Source organism: Microchirus variegatus (assembly GCF_963457635.1).
Source record: "Microchirus variegatus genome assembly, chromosome: 3".
In the NCBI taxonomy this organism is placed as follows: Eukaryota; Metazoa; Chordata; class Actinopteri; order Pleuronectiformes; family Soleidae; genus Microchirus; species Microchirus variegatus.
This window is the reverse complement of record NC_139804.1, coordinates 611,631-629,530: the sequence shown is the minus strand read 5'-3', so window position 1 is coordinate 629,530 and position 17,900 is coordinate 611,631. Positions and strand designations below refer to the sequence as shown.

The 17,900-nt window shown below is 42.2% G+C and overlaps 1 protein-coding gene across 2 annotated transcripts in view; it reads left to right on the top strand.

Moving 5' to 3' along the window:
- The window catches only part of LOC310924904 (bridge-like lipid transfer protein family member 2), a 36,361-nt gene extending 19,478 nt beyond the window's left edge, over positions 1 to 16,883 (top strand). For both annotated transcript variants that reach the window (XM_083886759.1, XM_083886760.1), the window contains exons 24-40: positions 84 to 283; positions 358 to 655; positions 1,287 to 1,444; positions 2,989 to 3,195; positions 4,039 to 4,138; positions 4,240 to 4,422; positions 4,552 to 4,673; positions 4,764 to 4,919; positions 5,537 to 5,658; positions 5,757 to 5,937; positions 6,192 to 6,278; positions 9,970 to 10,080; positions 10,178 to 10,313; positions 11,857 to 11,981; positions 12,247 to 12,348; positions 13,400 to 13,534; positions 14,388 to 16,883. In XM_083886759.1, the coding sequence (XP_083742885.1) occupies positions 84 to 283; positions 358 to 655; positions 1,287 to 1,444; positions 2,989 to 3,195; positions 4,039 to 4,138; positions 4,240 to 4,422; positions 4,552 to 4,673; positions 4,764 to 4,919; positions 5,537 to 5,658; positions 5,757 to 5,937; positions 6,192 to 6,278; positions 9,970 to 10,080; positions 10,178 to 10,313; positions 11,857 to 11,981; positions 12,247 to 12,348; positions 13,400 to 13,534; positions 14,388 to 14,573 (2,609 nt within the window). In that variant the 3' untranslated portion in view covers positions 14,574 to 16,883. The remainder of the gene's footprint in view (positions 1 to 83; positions 284 to 357; positions 656 to 1,286; positions 1,445 to 2,988; positions 3,196 to 4,038; positions 4,139 to 4,239; positions 4,423 to 4,551; positions 4,674 to 4,763; positions 4,920 to 5,536; positions 5,659 to 5,756; positions 5,938 to 6,191; positions 6,279 to 9,969; positions 10,081 to 10,177; positions 10,314 to 11,856; positions 11,982 to 12,246; positions 12,349 to 13,399; positions 13,535 to 14,387) is intronic.
- Positions 16,884 to 17,900: the final 1,017 nt, after the last annotated feature.

The following is a 17,900-nucleotide window of genomic DNA, read 5'->3' as shown; positions in this document are numbered from 1 at the left end:
AAGCACGAGAAGATCCAGGAAAAGCAACAGATCAACACTGTGAAAACTGTGTTGTTAATATGTGCGTGTGTGTGTTCTCTCAGCTGGCACTGTGATGAGGAGGTTGATCTCTGAGTGGAATGTGACTCAGATGATCAGCGAGCTCTCGCAGGTCACCGTCCACCTCATGGCGTCCACCTGGGACGAGACGGCCGACCACCAGATCAACGCTCAGGTGAAGAAGACTCACCTGCTCAGCCTGTCGTCTCTGAGCTATCAGCGTCAGAGCAACCGCACGGAGGAGGTAAAACACAGAAGATTTAAGAGGCCACTCTCTTCTCTGTCTGTGTTTATTAATAATAAAGACTCTCCTGACAGGAGGTGAATCTGAAGGACGAGTGTAACGCCTCGTACACTCACAAACTGCGGCTGGTGGACCTGAGGGCTTCGTGGACCACCACCAACAGGAACATCGCCTTTGGCCTGTACGACGGTTACAAAAAGGCCTCGGTGCTGAAGAGGAATCTGTCCACTGAAGCTCTGAAGGGTCTGAAGATCGACACGCAGCTGCTGACCAAGAAAATCAAACGATCTCCCTCCAACTACTCTCCCACCACGGCTCCCACCACACCTGTGACGCCCACCGTTAACCGAGCAGAAAAGAGCCACAGTGAAGGTGAGCAAGAAGCTTTTTACTGAGGCAACAGCCCAATTTATACTCCTGCGTAAAGTGCTGCGTCGACGCAGAGCCTGTTGTAGAGCCTCTGCGTCGTCTCCAGCTGCACGAAATATTTTTTAAGTGTCTGTCACACCGTCAAGGGACAACGGACACTGCGAGAGCTGCGATTGGTCCTCAGGACAGGCCGAGCGAAGCTGCTCTGTGCTCCGGCTCACAGTGAGCACCGAGCGTCCACAGAGGCGGAGCTGATCACCGCTGACAACTTCGCTGCCAAACAATAAATACGTCATATCTGAACACACAGAGCACATGTTTAGACTCTAAATGGCCAATTTCTCACCTCAAATGATCTTAAAACTGCGTTCCGTGACACAGAAAAGTAAGAAACGGCCACTGTTTCAACAACAACAGTCTTTCTCTCTCAGACGCCATTGCTCACTGTAGCCAAAAGCACAACAACCTTGCGCAGCGACCCCTACTGATCGGGCGGGAAATTGCAGCGCATGTCCGTCTCCACGACGCAGAAGTATGAAGGCTTGAGGGGGGGTCTCCATGGTTACGCAGTAGAAGAAGTATAATGTGGCCTTAACATTTAATGTTAACTAATCTTTTTCTTCTTCTTCTACAGGAACGTCGATGCTCCAGAAACTCATCGAGGAAACAGACAAGTTTGTGGTGTTTTCAGAGGAGGACTATGGTGTCAGCGATCAGCTGTGTGGCATCGCAGCCTGTCAGACTGACGACGTCTACAACCGCAACTGGTTCATCGAGTTAGTCAACTGTCAGGTCAGTACCTATTCTATTCTTAGGGTGCTTTCACACCTATAGTTCGATTGCTTTGGTCAGAAAAACGTTACCGGGGCAGTGTTTAGCTGCCCCATATGCTGAGGCTATAGTCCTCGCTGCAGGCGACCCTGGTTTGAATCCTGCACCATTCGGTCTTTCCTGCATGTCATTCCCCACCTCTCTGCCTCCTGTTTCCTGTCTCTCTCCACTGTCCTATCGATTAAAGGCAAAAAGTCCCAAAAAAATATATATATATAAAAAAAAAAAAGAAAAACGTTACCATGTACGTTACCATGTAGCAAACAGATGTGGGTATGGTTTGCTTTCACTTATGCGTAGCTCTAAATGAACCAAAATAGACCGCGAAGACCATCAACACGGGAACCAGACTAACCCCGGGTTTCCACTGGGTGCATCAGCGCCACGGTCACGGTAGCTGATCGCTGCCACTCAAATCAACGTGAGCATTTCCACCGGGCACGCCGCGGCTTCTTGTGTGAATACGACTACACCGGCTGATTGAAGCTCGGCAGAGGACGGCGCAAAACCGCATCGCTGTGGAAATCCAGGGTAATCGTGTATCTCGTAGCCGTAATGCATTAAACTATACTGTTTCTTTCCGTTTGGTTTGGTTGCTTTCACACCAGAGGAACCGTACCAAAGTAGAGCAAATAAAGCGGTCCGGGACCACCTGTTCAGGCAGGTCTCGGACCGGTTGGTTTGGTGCGCACCAAAGTACCGAGATTACATTCACATCTACGCAAATGAACCGAACCAAGGGACCAAACTGTAGGTGTGATGAAAGCACCCTTATTTATCTGATTATGTTTTCTGAACACGACATGTTCACCACATGACTGCACTCAGCCGCTGTAATGAAGCTGGAGTAGCACAATGTCACACAACCCTCTATAGACGTTTATGTACCAGACGACGCATGAATCAGACAACTCATCTGTTTTCCAGCTGTTTTCATCGTCAAAGTGAAGATGGTGGATAGATGTTGAGCCAAAACAGTCAGACGGGCTAACAAGACAACGTTTTACCTGAATCACTGCTATGAGACATGCTCACAGTGAACACACCGACATATTTAAACTAGGAAAGCACTCGGAGAGCACAGACCTCCGCCAAGGCAGCTCAGTGTCTACAAAATACACCTTGCAGGCATGCCTGGGTCAGACAGCGAGCGTTGTAACCAGTGATGGCGTCTATGGATCAAGGCCAAAATTCAATCACTTGTTCCTGGTCCCATTGCGGACATTTCCTGAAAATTTCATCCAAATCGATCAGTGACTTTTCGAGTTATGTCAGTCACTATCAGACAAACTCCGGCGAAAACATAGACCTCATTGGCGGAGGTCAATCATGGACTCAGACTAGATTTACCAAGAGCTGCACAGCAACATTATTTCGCTGCTCCGTGATGTTATTGTCTGTTACTTGTCTTCATATTTCCTCACCTTTTGCTACTGTGAAATTCACATTTGTGACCTAACACGGGAAACCTGTTTCCCTCCTGCTGTGGTGTTTGTCTGACTCAGATGATGTTGCGTGGCACAGAGACGGCAGGCTGTGTGTTGGTGTCTGCAGCGAAGGCTCAGCTGCTGCAGTGTGAATACCACCCCGCCTGGTACAACGACACCCTGAAGCAGAAGACCACCTGGACCTGTCTGCTGGACGGCATGCAGTACTTTGCCACCATGGAGCCCAATCCGTCTGAGCAGGAGGACAGACAGCTGTGGCTGGAGGTTTGTTCACTGGGATTTTACAGACCTCGACAACAGACACCTCTGTCTGTTGGTGGACGTATCAAACAGCTGTATCCAACAGCTCACTATTTGGCAGCCAGTCTGTTGGTGGATATAGAGAAAAACATATTATTTGACAGTCTGTCTCTTCTTGGATGTATAGAAAAGCTCACCATTCTCTATATTGGTAGATGTAAGAAACAGTTCATTATTTTGCAATTAGGCTGTTGGTGAATGTATTCAATAGCTCATTATTTAGCAGCTTGTGTCTTTGTAGATTTATAGCTCACCATCCAGTGTTCAGTCTATTGGTGGATATAGCAAACTGTTCATTATTTCTGTCTCTAGGTGGATGTATAGAATAGCTCATTATTTGGCAGGCAGTCTCTAGGTGGATGTATAGAATAGCTCATTATTTGGCAGGCAGTCTCTAGGTGGATGTATTGAATAGCTCATTATTTGGCAGGCAGTCTCTTGGTGGATTTAAAAATAGCTCATTAATTGGCAGGTAGTCTCTTGGTGGATGTAAAGAATAGCTCATTAATTGGCAGGAAGTCTCTTGGTGGATGTATAGAATAGCTCATTAATTGGCAGGAAGTCTATTGGTGGATGTATAGAATAGCTCATTATTTGGCTGGCAGTCTCTAGGTGGATGTATAGAATAGCTAATTATTTGGCAGGAAGTCTCTAGGTGGATGTATAGAATAGCTCATTATTTGACAGTCCACCTATTGTTATATTATTACTGAGTAAGTATACAATAATAATTGCTTTCAAATGTCATTTTTCTGTCATTGCTGTTACTTTGAATTTGCTCCTGATTGTATATTATTTTGTCTTCAGGTGAAAAACATCGAGGAACACCGTCAGCGTAACCTGGACTCAGTGTTGGAGCTGATGGAGAGCGGCCAGGCTGTGGGAGGGATGGTTAGCACCACCACAGGTGTGACACCACTGACTGAATGTTGATGAATGCGCAATGAAAGTATCATCAGAATGTAGATATTTCAGCACTAATCTGTACTTTGATTCTCTTCCCTGCAGACTGGAACCAGCCAGCTCAGGTGAACGAGACTCAGCAGGTCCAGAGAATCATCTCACGCTGTAGCTGCAAGATGCACTACATCAGTTACAGTCACGACATTAACCCGGAGCTGGCCACACAGATCAAACCTCCAGAGCTGAGGAATAACCACGAGAAAGAAGATCTGCTGAAGAAACAGGCTGGTACGACTCATTATAGAGCTTATGGTTTATCTTATTGGTTCTTTTTGTTGCCTTTTTTTAGGAAAAAGAAAAACTTTAATCAGGGGATTAGCTACTCGTGAACATTATTGTGATCCTTTTCTCCTCCAGGGGCTGTGGACACGTTCACCCTCATTCACTACGACCTGGAGATTTCCACAAACCCTGTTCAGTACGAGATGATCCTGGACATCGTCAACAACCTGCTGTTACACGTGGAGCCCAGACGCAAAGTAAGACCACAGCTCATTTCACACAAGAGTTCCCTGTCCTGAGTCGGGCTTTATCTTAAATCCTCTTCTCTGTTTTTGAATGGTGTCCAGGAGCACAGTGAGAAGAAACAGCGAGTGCGTTTCCAGCTGGAGATTTCCAGTAACCCAGAGGAGCAGCGCAGCAGCATTCTGCATCTGCAGGAGGCGGTGAGGCAGCACCTCGCTCAGATCAGACGCCTGGAGAAGCAGATTTACTCCAACATCAGGGTGAGCCACACAGAAAACCAAGGCCCCGTCCCAATACCTCCCCTAACCCTACATTTTTGTCCTAACCCTAAACCTTTACAGTTTAACTTGTAGCTGGGAGCAAGGTGGAGTGCGATTCTTCCCTTATAATCAGTGTGCGAAATACCCATTAATAATCAGGGGGGTCCCATCTCCCATTTGTTGCGCTATACTGTGTCACCACCCCAGGTGCTACGCTGCAGTATTGGCTATTATCCCTGTCAGATGTGGGCTTTTTCCATTCCATTTCCCAGACCCCCCTGTATTTCGCACAGTGCTTATAATCAACCCTCAAAATGTAGTGAGCTCTGATGCAGGCTTAAAACGAAGTGGAAGATGAAATTACCCATGATGCTTTGCGAAACCCGCTATATTTTTCAACAAAGATGTCGGCCACATCGGACGAAGAACATTTTCGTTGTAATATATTTTCACAAATAAGCACGTTACAATGTCAACATGTGTTGGAATATGTTGGTTTGATACACATCCAAAGGACCGTTGAACGAATGTCTTGAACCTGTGTCAAAAAAAAGAGCTAAAAATCCAGATGGATTCGTTGAAATGAACTTTCTCCCTGTCTTTGTCTTTGTCTTCAGGCCCAGCCTGAGGAACTGAGTGGTGATGAACTGATGGAGATCAACACACAGCTCCAGAACCAGCTGAACCAGGAGAAGAATGACATGCAGATGAAGAGTGAAGAGCTGAACATCCTCATCAGGTCTCACACACACACACACACACACATACAGCTCTCTGGTTATTACACAGGTATGTTAAAACATGAATAATATTCTTCTTCTTCTTCTTCTTCTCCAGGTGTTTCAAAGACTTCCAGCTGCAGCGAGCGAACAAGCTGGAGCTGCGTAAACCTCCGGAGGACGTGAGTGTGGTGAGGAGGACGGAGATCTACTTTGCTCAGGCTCGCTGGTGTTTGACCGAAGAGGACGGACAGCTGGGCATCGCCGAGCTGGAGCTGCAGAGATTCATGTACAGCAAAGTGAGTCGTGTCTGAGACTGCTGAGTCATGCTGGAACTTAGCCTCATCAATTCAAATGTTGATTGTGAAACGTTTCATTCAACAAGGAACTTGACCCAGGACTTTACCATGATGGAAACACAGCTCGTCTGTCAGCATGAATGTGTTTCCCTCAGCTTCTCTGGTGTTTTCTATTTCAACAACAGACAGAGTTATAACGTTGTTATTGTTTTAAATGACTGCGTGAACTCTGTCAACACTGTGTGTCTCTGCAGCTGAACAAGTCTGACGACACGGCCGAGCATCTGTTAGAGCTCGGCTGGTTCTCCATGAACAACCTGCTGCCCAACGCTGCCTACAAGGTAAACATGATTCACACGTGCTTACTTTAGCTTTTATTCAAGCTAGCGTTCAGAAGAAACAGACACATCCATGTATGTTATAATAAAACCACTAGGGCTGTAATCAACCAAAGAAACTCTTGGCGGGGGGTGCTTTGTGGGTGCAGCTCTTTTCAAATTAAAAGAGTTCAACAGAGTCTGACGGTTCTGACAGCGTTTTGCATTACGTGCATCTGCACCATACCATAGCCCGTGATATCCTAAAAATCATGTTCTATGTCAACTAGTGATATAATAGACGCAGTTATGAAATGACGATTATGAGACGAAAACATTGAAATATGCTAATGATTTATGTTCATTTACTCAAAACAGACAGAGCAACCTTAGCGTTTTTAAACGATATGCCATGTTTGTAGTAGAGCTGTGAAAAGCAAACTGTCGCTTGCAAAGTTTGCGTTCACTTTTTTACCGTCGTCTACTTTTGAAAAATGGATGCGACGGCAGGACTGACTGTAGCCTGACATGAAAAGCTCAAAATATTTCAATATTTCAGAGTGAACTCTGACCCCCAGAAGACAGAGTCTTGTGATTGGCCAGTACTATTCAGCACACCCGCACTCAGAAGCACAGCTCCCCCCTCTGGAACGGCGGATGCACTGCTCCTCATTATCAAAACATTGTTTTAACAGTGTTTAAAAACAGCTTCTTCACAACTCCCCGCCTCAGTCCCTTTGACGACCTTTGACCCAGAGTCAGACCCAGAGTCAGAAGACACTGTCGCTCGTGAAACACCTCCACAACAGACTTCTTCTTCTGTGGTTCAATGTACGTAACCGGATGTGCCCGGACTAGTGCCCGGAGCAGGAGGATCTGCTGTTCAGGAGAACCACTGTTTACGTAACCGGACCAGGTTTTTTCAGAGATCTCACTGAGCCCGAGATTACAATAAAACACAGTGTTCTCAGCAGTGGCTGAACTGTTTGTTTAGAACCTTCAGGGCTTCATAAACAAGGTAATGACGCAGATACACACTAAAAAAACAGCGATAATAGGAACTTCCGGTCGAGTTCCGGTTTAATTAATTACAGTCATCATTAACGCGTTATGTTTTTTAATCGTTAATCTCTTCTTCACTGATGTCCTCAGTTACCAGGGGCAGCGTCAGACGCATCGACAAAAGCGTCATAAAACCATGTCTAACTTTAACAAACACAGACATGCTGCATACCCACAGAAAGGTCAGAAACTCAGCTAAAAGCTCATATAAACCATTCTTATGTTCACCAAACACAGTTAAAACACAGACGGATCAAACCAGCAGGAGCGGAAAAAACCCGTTCCAGCGCGCATGTTTAAAATCGGCACCGGAGCGTCAGCGTGATTATGTAAACATCGGAGAATTCACAGATTTTTATCACTCTGCGACCAAGATTCACGGATCCAGCCCCAAAATAAGAGCAAAACAACAACTGACTTTCAAGAAATACAAGCGGAAATGTTGTCTTACCTTTGCTGTTTATCAAAACAAGTTATTTCCACTGGAACAAAACCACTTCTAATGAAGAACTACACTTCCCAGCATGCTTTGGGGACAAATCCCACTCTGATTGATCATTACTTTGTATTTTTCAACAGTATTATTATGTTACAGAAAAGAGAGAAATATTTGGTTATTTATTTATTCATGTTCAAATCTGTTCACAGTGTTCCAAAATATTATTATTAAATGTTATATTAAGTTGTTTTATAAGTAAATGTTGTTTAAATAAAAAAAAAATTAAATTAAAAGAAGATCGTGGTATGTATCGAATCGTGGGTCAAAAATCGTGATACGAATCGAATCGTGAGTTTGTGTATCGTTACAGCTCTAATGTATAGATCACAGAATAGTGTGTGAATGACTGATATTTCTGCCTCTGTGCCTGGTTTCCTCTGCAGCGTGTGAGGGTATGTAAACACTGTTGATACAAACACAGCTGTGTGTGTTTGTGTGTCTGTCTGTCTGTCTGTCTGTCTGTCTGTCTGTCTGTGTGTACGAGTGAACGAGTGAGTGAGTGAGTGAACGAGTGAGTGAGTGAGCGACTGAGCGAGTGAACGAGCGAGTGACTGAGCGAGCGAACGAGTGAGTGAACGAGTGAGTGAGCGAGCGAACGAGTGAGTGAACGAGTGAGTGAGCGAGCGAACGAGTGAGTGAACGAGTGAGTGAGCGAGTGAACGAGTGAGTGAACGAGTGACTGAGTGAGTTAACAAGTGAGTGAGTGACTGAACGAGTGAGTGAGGGAGTGAGTGAGTGACTGAGCGAGTGAAGGAGTGAGAGAGTGACTGAGTGATCGAGTGAGTGAATGAGTGAACGAGTGAACAAGTGAGTGAGTGAGTGAGTGAGTGAACGAGTGAGTGAACGAGTGAGTGAGTGAACCTCGTGTTGACCTTGTGTTGACTTCCTGTTGACCTCGTGTTGAGCTCGTGTTGACCTTGTGTTGACCTCGTGTTGACTTCCTGTTGACCTCGTGTTGGCTTCCTGTTGACCTCGTGTTGACCTCGTGTTGACCTCGTGTTGACTTCGTGTTGACTTCGTGTTGACCTTGTGTTGACCTCGTGTTGACCTCGTGTTGACCTTGTGTTGACCTTGTGTTGACTTCCTGTTGACCTCGTGTTGAGCTCGTGTTGACCTTGTGTTGACCTTGTGTTGACTTCCTGTTGACCTCGTGTTGGCTTCCTGTTGACCTCGTGTTGACCTCGTGTTGACCTCGTGTTGACCTCGCGTTGGCTTCCTGTTGACCTCGTGTTGACCTCGTGTTGACCTCGTGTTGACCTCGTGTTGACTTCGTGTTGACCTTGTGTTGACCTTGTGTTGACCTCGTGTTGACCTCGTGTTGACCTTGTGTTGACTTCCTGTTGACCTTGTGTTGAGCTCGTGTTGACCTTGTGTTGACTTCCTGTTGACCTGGTGTTTTGACCTCGTGTTGACTCCGTGTTGACCTCGTGTTGACCTCGTGTTGACCTCGTGTTGACTTCCTGTTGACCTCGTGTTGACTCCGTGTTGACCTCGTGTTGACTTCCTGTTGACCTCGTGTTGACCTCGTGTTGACTTCCTGTTGACCTCGTGTTGACCTCGTGTTGACCTCGTGTTGACCTCGTGTTGACTTCGTGTTGACCTCGTGTTGACCTCATCTTGTTTGTGCTGATGCTCAGACTTTCATATTCTCTGTTGTATGAAGACTCGACGATTCGATGATGATGTTTGTTGAAAAATGAAGATTTACCACAGATCCACTCACTTCATTGTATTAAATGTATTTCCCTCTCTGTTCATATGTCACTCGTGTTTTCGTGGATGTTGACGATAGAGCGAGCAGCCATTCCCAAACTTAACCACAGTCGTTTAACATTTACCTCTGATACTTTTCATCAACATGAAGACTGTTGGATCCTACAGAAGATAACAAGGACCACATGGGAATATTGTTCTGTAAACAAACTTTAGAGATTAGTCAGAGTTCTAACATTTTTCAATTAAAAAAAAAAAGTTCAGAATTCAAAGAGAGAGAAAAATGACTTCAAATATTTTATTGATTAATTTTCAATGACCTCTCATGGCTCACCCGCAGTACCTTCAGGGCCCACTAGGGTGTTCCAGTTTTGGGAATCACTGGTCTGGAGCTGCAGCTGTGATGTTTGTGAAGTTTAAATAAAGTTGTTTTTTTTACAGGTGGTTCTCCGTCCTCAGAGAATCTGTCAGTCTGCACGTCAGTTTGCTCTGAGAATCTTCAGTAAAGTGCGCCCCCCAGTGGGCGGAATCTCTGTGAAGGAACATTTTGAGGTGTGGAATTTGACACAAGAGTCAGTTTGATATGATTTTTGAGATGATTGAAATAAATAAATAAAAGAGCTTTGTTTGTTTGTTTTGAAATGCTCAGGTGAACGTGGTTCCTCTCACCATCCAGCTCATGTATCAGTTCTTCAAAAGAATGATGGGATTCTTCTTCCCTGGAAGAAACGTGGAGGAGGAGGAGGTCACTGATGAAGAGGACAAGTTCAGATTAGTCACCACTGGTGAGTTCATGACACTTAATATAATTAATATGTTAATGAGTGAGTGAACGAGTGAGTTCATGGCACTCACTTTGTTTACATTATGTTAATATGTTAATGAGTGAGTTAATGAGTGAGTTAATGACACTCACTTTGTGTAGATTATGTTAATGAGTGAGTGAACGAGTGAGTTCATGACACTCACTTTGTTTAGATTATGTTAATGAGTGAGTGAACAAGTGAGTTCATGACACTCACTTTGTTTACATTATGTTAATATGTTAATGAGTGAGTGAACGAGTGAGTTCATGACACTCACTTTGTTTACATTATGTTAATGAGTGAGTGAACAAGTGAGTTCATGACACTCACTTTGTTTACATTATGTTAATATGTTAATGAGTGAGTGAACGAGTGAGTTCATGACACTCACTTTGTTTAGATTATGTTAATGAGTGAGTGAACAAGTGAGTTCATGACACTCACTTTGTTTACATTATGTTAATATGTTAATGAGTGAGTGAACGAGTGAGTTCATGACACTCACTTTGTTTACATTATGTTAATGAGTGAGTGAACAAGTGAGTTCATGACACTCACTTTGTTTACATTATGTTAATATGTTAATGAGTGAGTGAATGAGTGAGTTCATGACACTCACTTTGTTTACATTATGTTAATATGTTAATGAGTGAGTGAACGAGTGAGTTCATGACACTCACTTTGTTTACATTATGTTAATGAGTGAGTGAACAAGTGAGTTCATGACACTCACTTTGTTTACATTATGTTAATATGTTAATGAGTGAGTGAATGAGTGAGTTCATGACACTCACTTTGTTTACATTATGTTAATATGTTAATGAGTGAGTGAACGAGTGAGTTCATGACACTCACTTTGTTTACATTATGTTAATATGTTAATGAGTGAGTGAACGAGTGAGTTCATGACACTTAATATAATTAATATGTTAATGATTGAGTAAACGAGTGAGTTCATGACACTCACTTTGTTTACATTATGTTAATATGTTAATGAGTGAGTAAACGAGTGAGTTCATGACACTCACTTTGTTTACATTATGTTAATGACTGTGTTAATCTGACTAAATCTGTTTATTCATTATTTAATCCACACACTCTGAGTGAGTGAATGAGCGAATGAGTGAGTGACCGAGTGAGTGAGCAAGTGAACGAGCAAGTGAACGAGCTGTCATCTTCATACTGTAGGGTCACATTTAAATATAATATAAATTGTGTGTGTGTGTGTGTGTGTGTGTGTGTGTGTGTGTGTGTGTGTGTGTGTGTGTGTGTGTGTTAAATGATCCAGTATTGTGTGTCTCTCATCACTGTGACCTGAGTTAATGAGAGACTCAGAGGGAGAGTGAGGTGTCAGGTGCTGAGGAGTCACACTGAGGCTACGCTGATGCTGCTGCTGCTGTTAATGCTGCTGATGCTGATGCTGTTAACACTGCTGATGCTGCTGCTGCTGTTAATGCTGCTGATGCTGATGCTGTTAACACTGCTGATGCTGCTGCTGATGCTGCTGTGATGTGTGTCACAGGTATTCCCGTCAAGCCTCGACAGTCGTCAGAGGACACCATCGGCGCCATGGGCCCCAGCAAAGGTGTCGCCCAGGGACTGAACCGCACCGCCGGGGTCAGGAGGTCGTTCAGGAAACCTCCAGAGGTGGACGTGAAAATAAAAACTCTATTGTTTTAGGAGGAAAATACACTTTCATAGTTATTACACTCCTGTGTTAAAGGTTAAAATGTTAATGAAGGGTTTAAAATAATCTTCAATCAGGTTAGAGATGCTCCACATGATACAGGAGAGGGTGACTTCTGTCCCCAGACAATATTCAAGTATTTCTGATTCTGATTTCTATTCAGGATGAAATAATGTAAAAATATATAAAAAAAATAAGACTGGTGTCATTCTGTCATCCCTCCAGCATCCTGTCGATGACATCGATAAGATGAAGGAAAGAGCAGCGATGAACAACTCCTTCATCTACATCAAGATCCCTCAGGTGCCGCTGTGTGTCAGCTATAAGGTCAGTGAGAAACACTTAACAAAATACTTAACAAATACTGTATTAAACACTTAACAAATACTTAATAAAACACTTAACAAAACACTTAATCAAACACTTAACAAATACTTAATAAAACACTTAACAAAACACGTAACAAACACTTAATTAAACACTTAACAAATACTTAACAAAACACTTAACAAATACTTAATCAAACACTTTACAAATACTTAATAAAACACTTAACAAATACTTAATTAAACACCTCATTAAACACTTAAATAAACATTTAATAAACACTTATTTAAACACTTAACAAAACACTTAACAAATACTTAATCAAACACTTAATTAATACTTAAACACTTCATTAAACACTTAATTTAACACTTACTAAACACTTTATAAACACTTAATAAATACTTAATTAAAGACTTCATTAATCACTTAATTAAACACCTAATCAAACACTTAATAAACACTTAATAAATACCCAATTAGACACACTAAACACCTAATTAAACACTCATTACACACCTAATCAAACACTAAAACACTTAATAAACACCCAATTAGACACTTAATAAACACTTACTTAAACACCTAATTAAACACTCATTAGACACTTAATAAACACCTTATCAAACACTTAATAAACACCTAATTAGACACTTAATAGACACTTAATTAAACACCTAATTAGACACTTAATAAACACTTACTCAAACAATTAATAAACAGTTAGTTTGGCAGCACCTGGGCTTGTAACTGGAGGGTTGCAGGTTCGAGTCCAAACCAGGTCAAAAAGGTCTGGGTTATTCCTGAGCAAGGTACCTAACCCCCACTGACCCTTTATCTAGAAAGGTCAAATTAGTTAAGTTAGTTAGAGGACAAGTTAAAGGTTAAATGCAGAGAAGAATGACGTGAAGAGTGATGAATAAAGTAATGAACTCTGCTTGACACTGCTGCACCAGCCATGCTGTAATCAGTGTGTTAATGCAGTGATGACTCTGATAAATCACTGAAGGTTGAATCGTTGAATTAAAGGTGAGATTGTTTTTTCTTTCAGGGAGAAAAGAGCAGTGTGGACTGGAAAGACCTGAACCTGGTGCTGCCGTGTCTGGAGTATCACAACAACACGTGGACCTGGCTGGACTTTGCCATGGCGGTGAAAAGAGACAGCAGGAAAGCTCTGGTCGCTCAGGTACACATTTACTTTATTAAACTGAGGACTAAGGATTTAGGCTCCGTCCCAACACCTCAACCCTTAATATTTACCCTCGGTTTTGAGTTCCCTCATCCGTAAATTCTCCTCGTTGAGGGAAGTGGTTTTGGGACACCACTACATGCAAATTAGCGTAGCGAACGTGCTAACCTACGTCACATGTCGACAATTCTACCGGTGGAGCGTGCTACTATTTTCATTCAGGAAAAATGCTGGCGGATCAGCTGTTAAACGCTAAATGTCCTCGTAAACGCTAAATCACAAATGTGATTGAAATCTGACAAGTCCAGAGTGTTTGTGTTCACGTGAACGCACATCCAAACACTGACTAAACTACACACATGTAGCAGAGCTAGCTAGCGGCTGTTTGCCGAGTGCCTCGAGAGCGTTTGCCCGTCATGCAGCTCTGCGTGCTCTCTAGGGGCGCTGGGCGGGGTAGCCGCTCGCTAGCTAGTTAGCTAGCTGCTTTCATAAATGGTCACTTATTTTCTGACATTAGTGTTCAAAGCTCAACGGTCCTTTGGACGTGTATCAAACCAACGTATTCCAACACAATTCGACATTGTAACGTGCTTATTTTGCGAAAATATATCCCAACGAAAATGTTCCTCGCTAGATGTGGTCCGCCATCTCAATCCGCAAAGGTTAGGGTTAGGACAAATGTAGGGTTAGGGCACATATGTAGGGTTAGGGGACAAATGAAGGGTTAGTGGGAAATGTAGGGTTAGTGGGAAATGTAGGGTTAGGGGACAAATGTAGGGTTAGAGGGAAATGGGGAGGTATTGGGACGGGGCCTTACTGTATAAATGACTGTGACTTTGTCGTGGCTCAGATGATAAAGGAGAAGCTGCGTCTGAAGCCGGCCTCAGGCTCCGACGCTCGGGGGAAAGTGTCCGAGGGAAAGTCTGACAACGGTCTGCAGCAGCAGGAGGAAGACGAGAAAGCTCGACTCCTCATCGGCCTGAGCAGCTCAGACAAAAGCTCCAGCAAGAAGAGCATCTTCAGTCGACGCAAGTGACACCACAGTAACTCTCACTGCACCGTATTCACCACAAACTGGACAAAATGACTGATGTTTCACCTTAAAACGACACGTTTTTCCACATATTTTTACATGATTGTGACAAACCTGTATGAAAGGGAACTGTAAATCACCCGTTTTTCACCTTATAATGAGATATTAACACGTTAATCTGACGTACACACTCATCGTGTTATAACAAACAAAATCATCTCATCACGTTTTTCAGCTTATAACAAGAATTATTATGAAAGATTATGAAAAGGAAAGCTTTTCTGATCGTAACATGAAAACTAAATGTTTTTCACCCTTTAACCAGATAACACACATTAATATGACAAACACACTTTATCACAGGGAAGTGTAAATGATCTCACTGTAACGTTATTACGTGATAAATGTCACAATAACGTGGAATAGTTCACGTAAATCTAACTGCTGAGATTCTGATTAAAGCTAAATAATATAGGACTAATAATTAAACGTGTTTAAATGTTGTTTTTACAGAGTTCAGCTGGCTGTGAAAGAACCACACGTCTTTACCGTAATACACCACGTAGACGTGAGATCATGGTCATATGCAGATCATGTGACTTTTTAACTAGAATCTCAGCAGTGACAATAAAAACGGTTTCTGTTCAAATCTTTCACAAATGTCTTATAAGGTAAAAAAACACGTGAAACTTTAATGTGATATATTCAGTAAATACTGTTAGAGAAGAGGATGAGGGCGAGGCCGCCTGGAAAACTTCTTTTCAAAGTAAAAAATAAAAATAAAACAGCTTGAATTCTGGGATTGATATTCAGAATTTCTGACTTTAATCTCAGAATTCAGACTTTATGACTTTAATCTTGAATTCTGACTTTATGACTTTAATCTTGAATTCTGACTTAATCAAAGAATTACTACTTTAATCTCAAAATTCCTACTTTAATCTCAGAATTCCAACTTTCTGACTTTAATCTCAGAATTCCTCATTTCTGACTTTAATATCAGAATTCCAACTTTAATCTCAGAATTCCGACATTCTAGCTTTAATCTCAGAATTCTGACTTCAATCCAAGAATTCCGACATTCTGACTTTAATCTCAGAATTCAGACTGTCTGACTTTAATCTCAGAATTCCGACTTTAATCTCAGAATTCCGACATTCTAGCTTTAATCTCAGAATTCTGACTTCACTCTCAGAATTCATGCCGCTCTGTTTAACTTTTTTTTTTTTTTTTTTTTTATCCTCTTCCGTACTTTTCCATACAGAAAATGGCTGAGTTTAAAAAGAAAAGAGAGATTAGTATAGATTATAAATAGTTGAACCTGCTGAATTTACACAAACATCACAGGGTTTTTTTGTTTTCGTCTCCTGGTGTTTGACAGTTTTGTTTTTTTTCAGCACCAGAATCACCGCGGTGCCATTTTGACCAAATACTCAATAGTTGTATCTTCTTTGTTATTTGTGTGCCATTAAAAATCATTTCAAACTCAGGCAGATTAGGATTAAAAGGAAGTAGCTTCACTGTGTGACCTGCTTCTGTCAGAGCGATGCAAACTGAGGGCAACTGTTTCCTGCTGGACCAGGAACAACAACAACAACAACAACAACAACAACAACGACTGCTGCCACAGCGTAAACACACACATATGCACCTTTGACCTTATCAGCTGTAAAAAATAAATAAATATAAAAACATATATAAATCACATAAGAAGAGATTCTGACGTTCTATTAATGAATATATTCTTGTATGTTTATGTTTTATCCATGAAGCTTTGGGTTGAGGCTGAATGACTGTCTCAGACAGGAAGGCCTTTATTTTGAAAGGACACGTCGTATTTGTTCGTCTGCGTTGTCTGAACTTTGTGTCAGTGCAATAAAACGATAATAAACTGATAAATAACGGAAGTAAACTGATAAATAACCGATAATAAACTGATAACAAATGATAATAAAACGATAATAAACTGATAATAAACAATAATAAACTTATGATAAACGATAATAAAACGATAACAAATGATAATAAAACGATAAACTGATAATAAATGAAAATATAATAAACTGATAACAAACGAAAAAAACAGCAGCAGAAAAACTGTGTGAAAACAAACGAGTGTCGCAGCTTCATGGATCCTCTGTGTGTGTGTGTGTGTGTGTGTGTGTGTGTTTTGTAATTTTAACACTGAAGCACTTTTTATGCAAAGTATTTTGATATTTTTGTAAACGCGGTTGTTGTTGTTTTCTCGTTGGATCTCTGCTACGACTGCGGCGCTAACGTCTCTTATTTCACTCACGGGTTTTAAAGCATTTCACTGTGTGTGTGGGGGTGTGTGTGTGTGTGTGGGGGGGTGTGTCTCTGTGCTTTATCTGTCAATAAAAGTCTTGAAGTCTCTCACAGGAGTCGTCTGTTTGTCTTTTTGTTCGTTAAGTGGAGACGACAGTCAGGGTAAGTGCAAACAGAGACACAGGAGTTACGTAGTGCATCTTTAAATCCTCTCTGACTTTGACCCACATCCACAGGACAACTGTGAGGACGTCCTCTGAGGACAACTGTGAGGACGTCCTCTGAGGACAACTGTGAGGACGTCCTCTGAGGACAACTGTGAGGACGTGAGGACATCCTCTGAGGACGCTCTTTAATAGGACAGAGCAGATTAAGTCTCTTCATTAAGTCTTTTAATGAGGAGACGACGTCTCAGTGGACACCAGACACTCAGAGACGGTCCTTCATCGTCATCATCGTCATCATCGTCCTGACACTGAATTCCTGCTCAGGCCTTTGTCTTCAGCAGGTCCACTGTGTGTGTGTGTGAGACACAGACACACACACACACAGACAGTCCAGTGACCCACATCTGTCTCAGAGACACACTGACCCACAATGAAGACGAAAGCAATGTGAGTCTTTTTTTCTTTTTACACGATGAAAACTTGAGTAAAAGTTCACTGATGATGAAACAGTTTGATCTGTAATAATGTCGTCATCATCATTGTCATCGTCGTCTTCGTCGTCATTCGTTTGTGAGATTATTCCGGTGATAATTCATCAGATTAATCTACGTTTGTGAGATTATTCCGGTGATAATTCATCAGATTAATCTATGTGAGATTATTCTGATGATTATTCATCAGATTAATCTATGTTTGTGAGATTATTCCGATGATAATTCATCGGATTAATCTATGTTTGTGAGATTATTCCGGTGATAATTCATCAGATTAATCTGTGTTTGTGAGATTATTCCGATGATAATCCTTCAGGCTCAGATAATCTGCTCTGAGACTCAGATTCTCCAGTGAATTCCCGTCTGAAGATGAAAATCCTCCG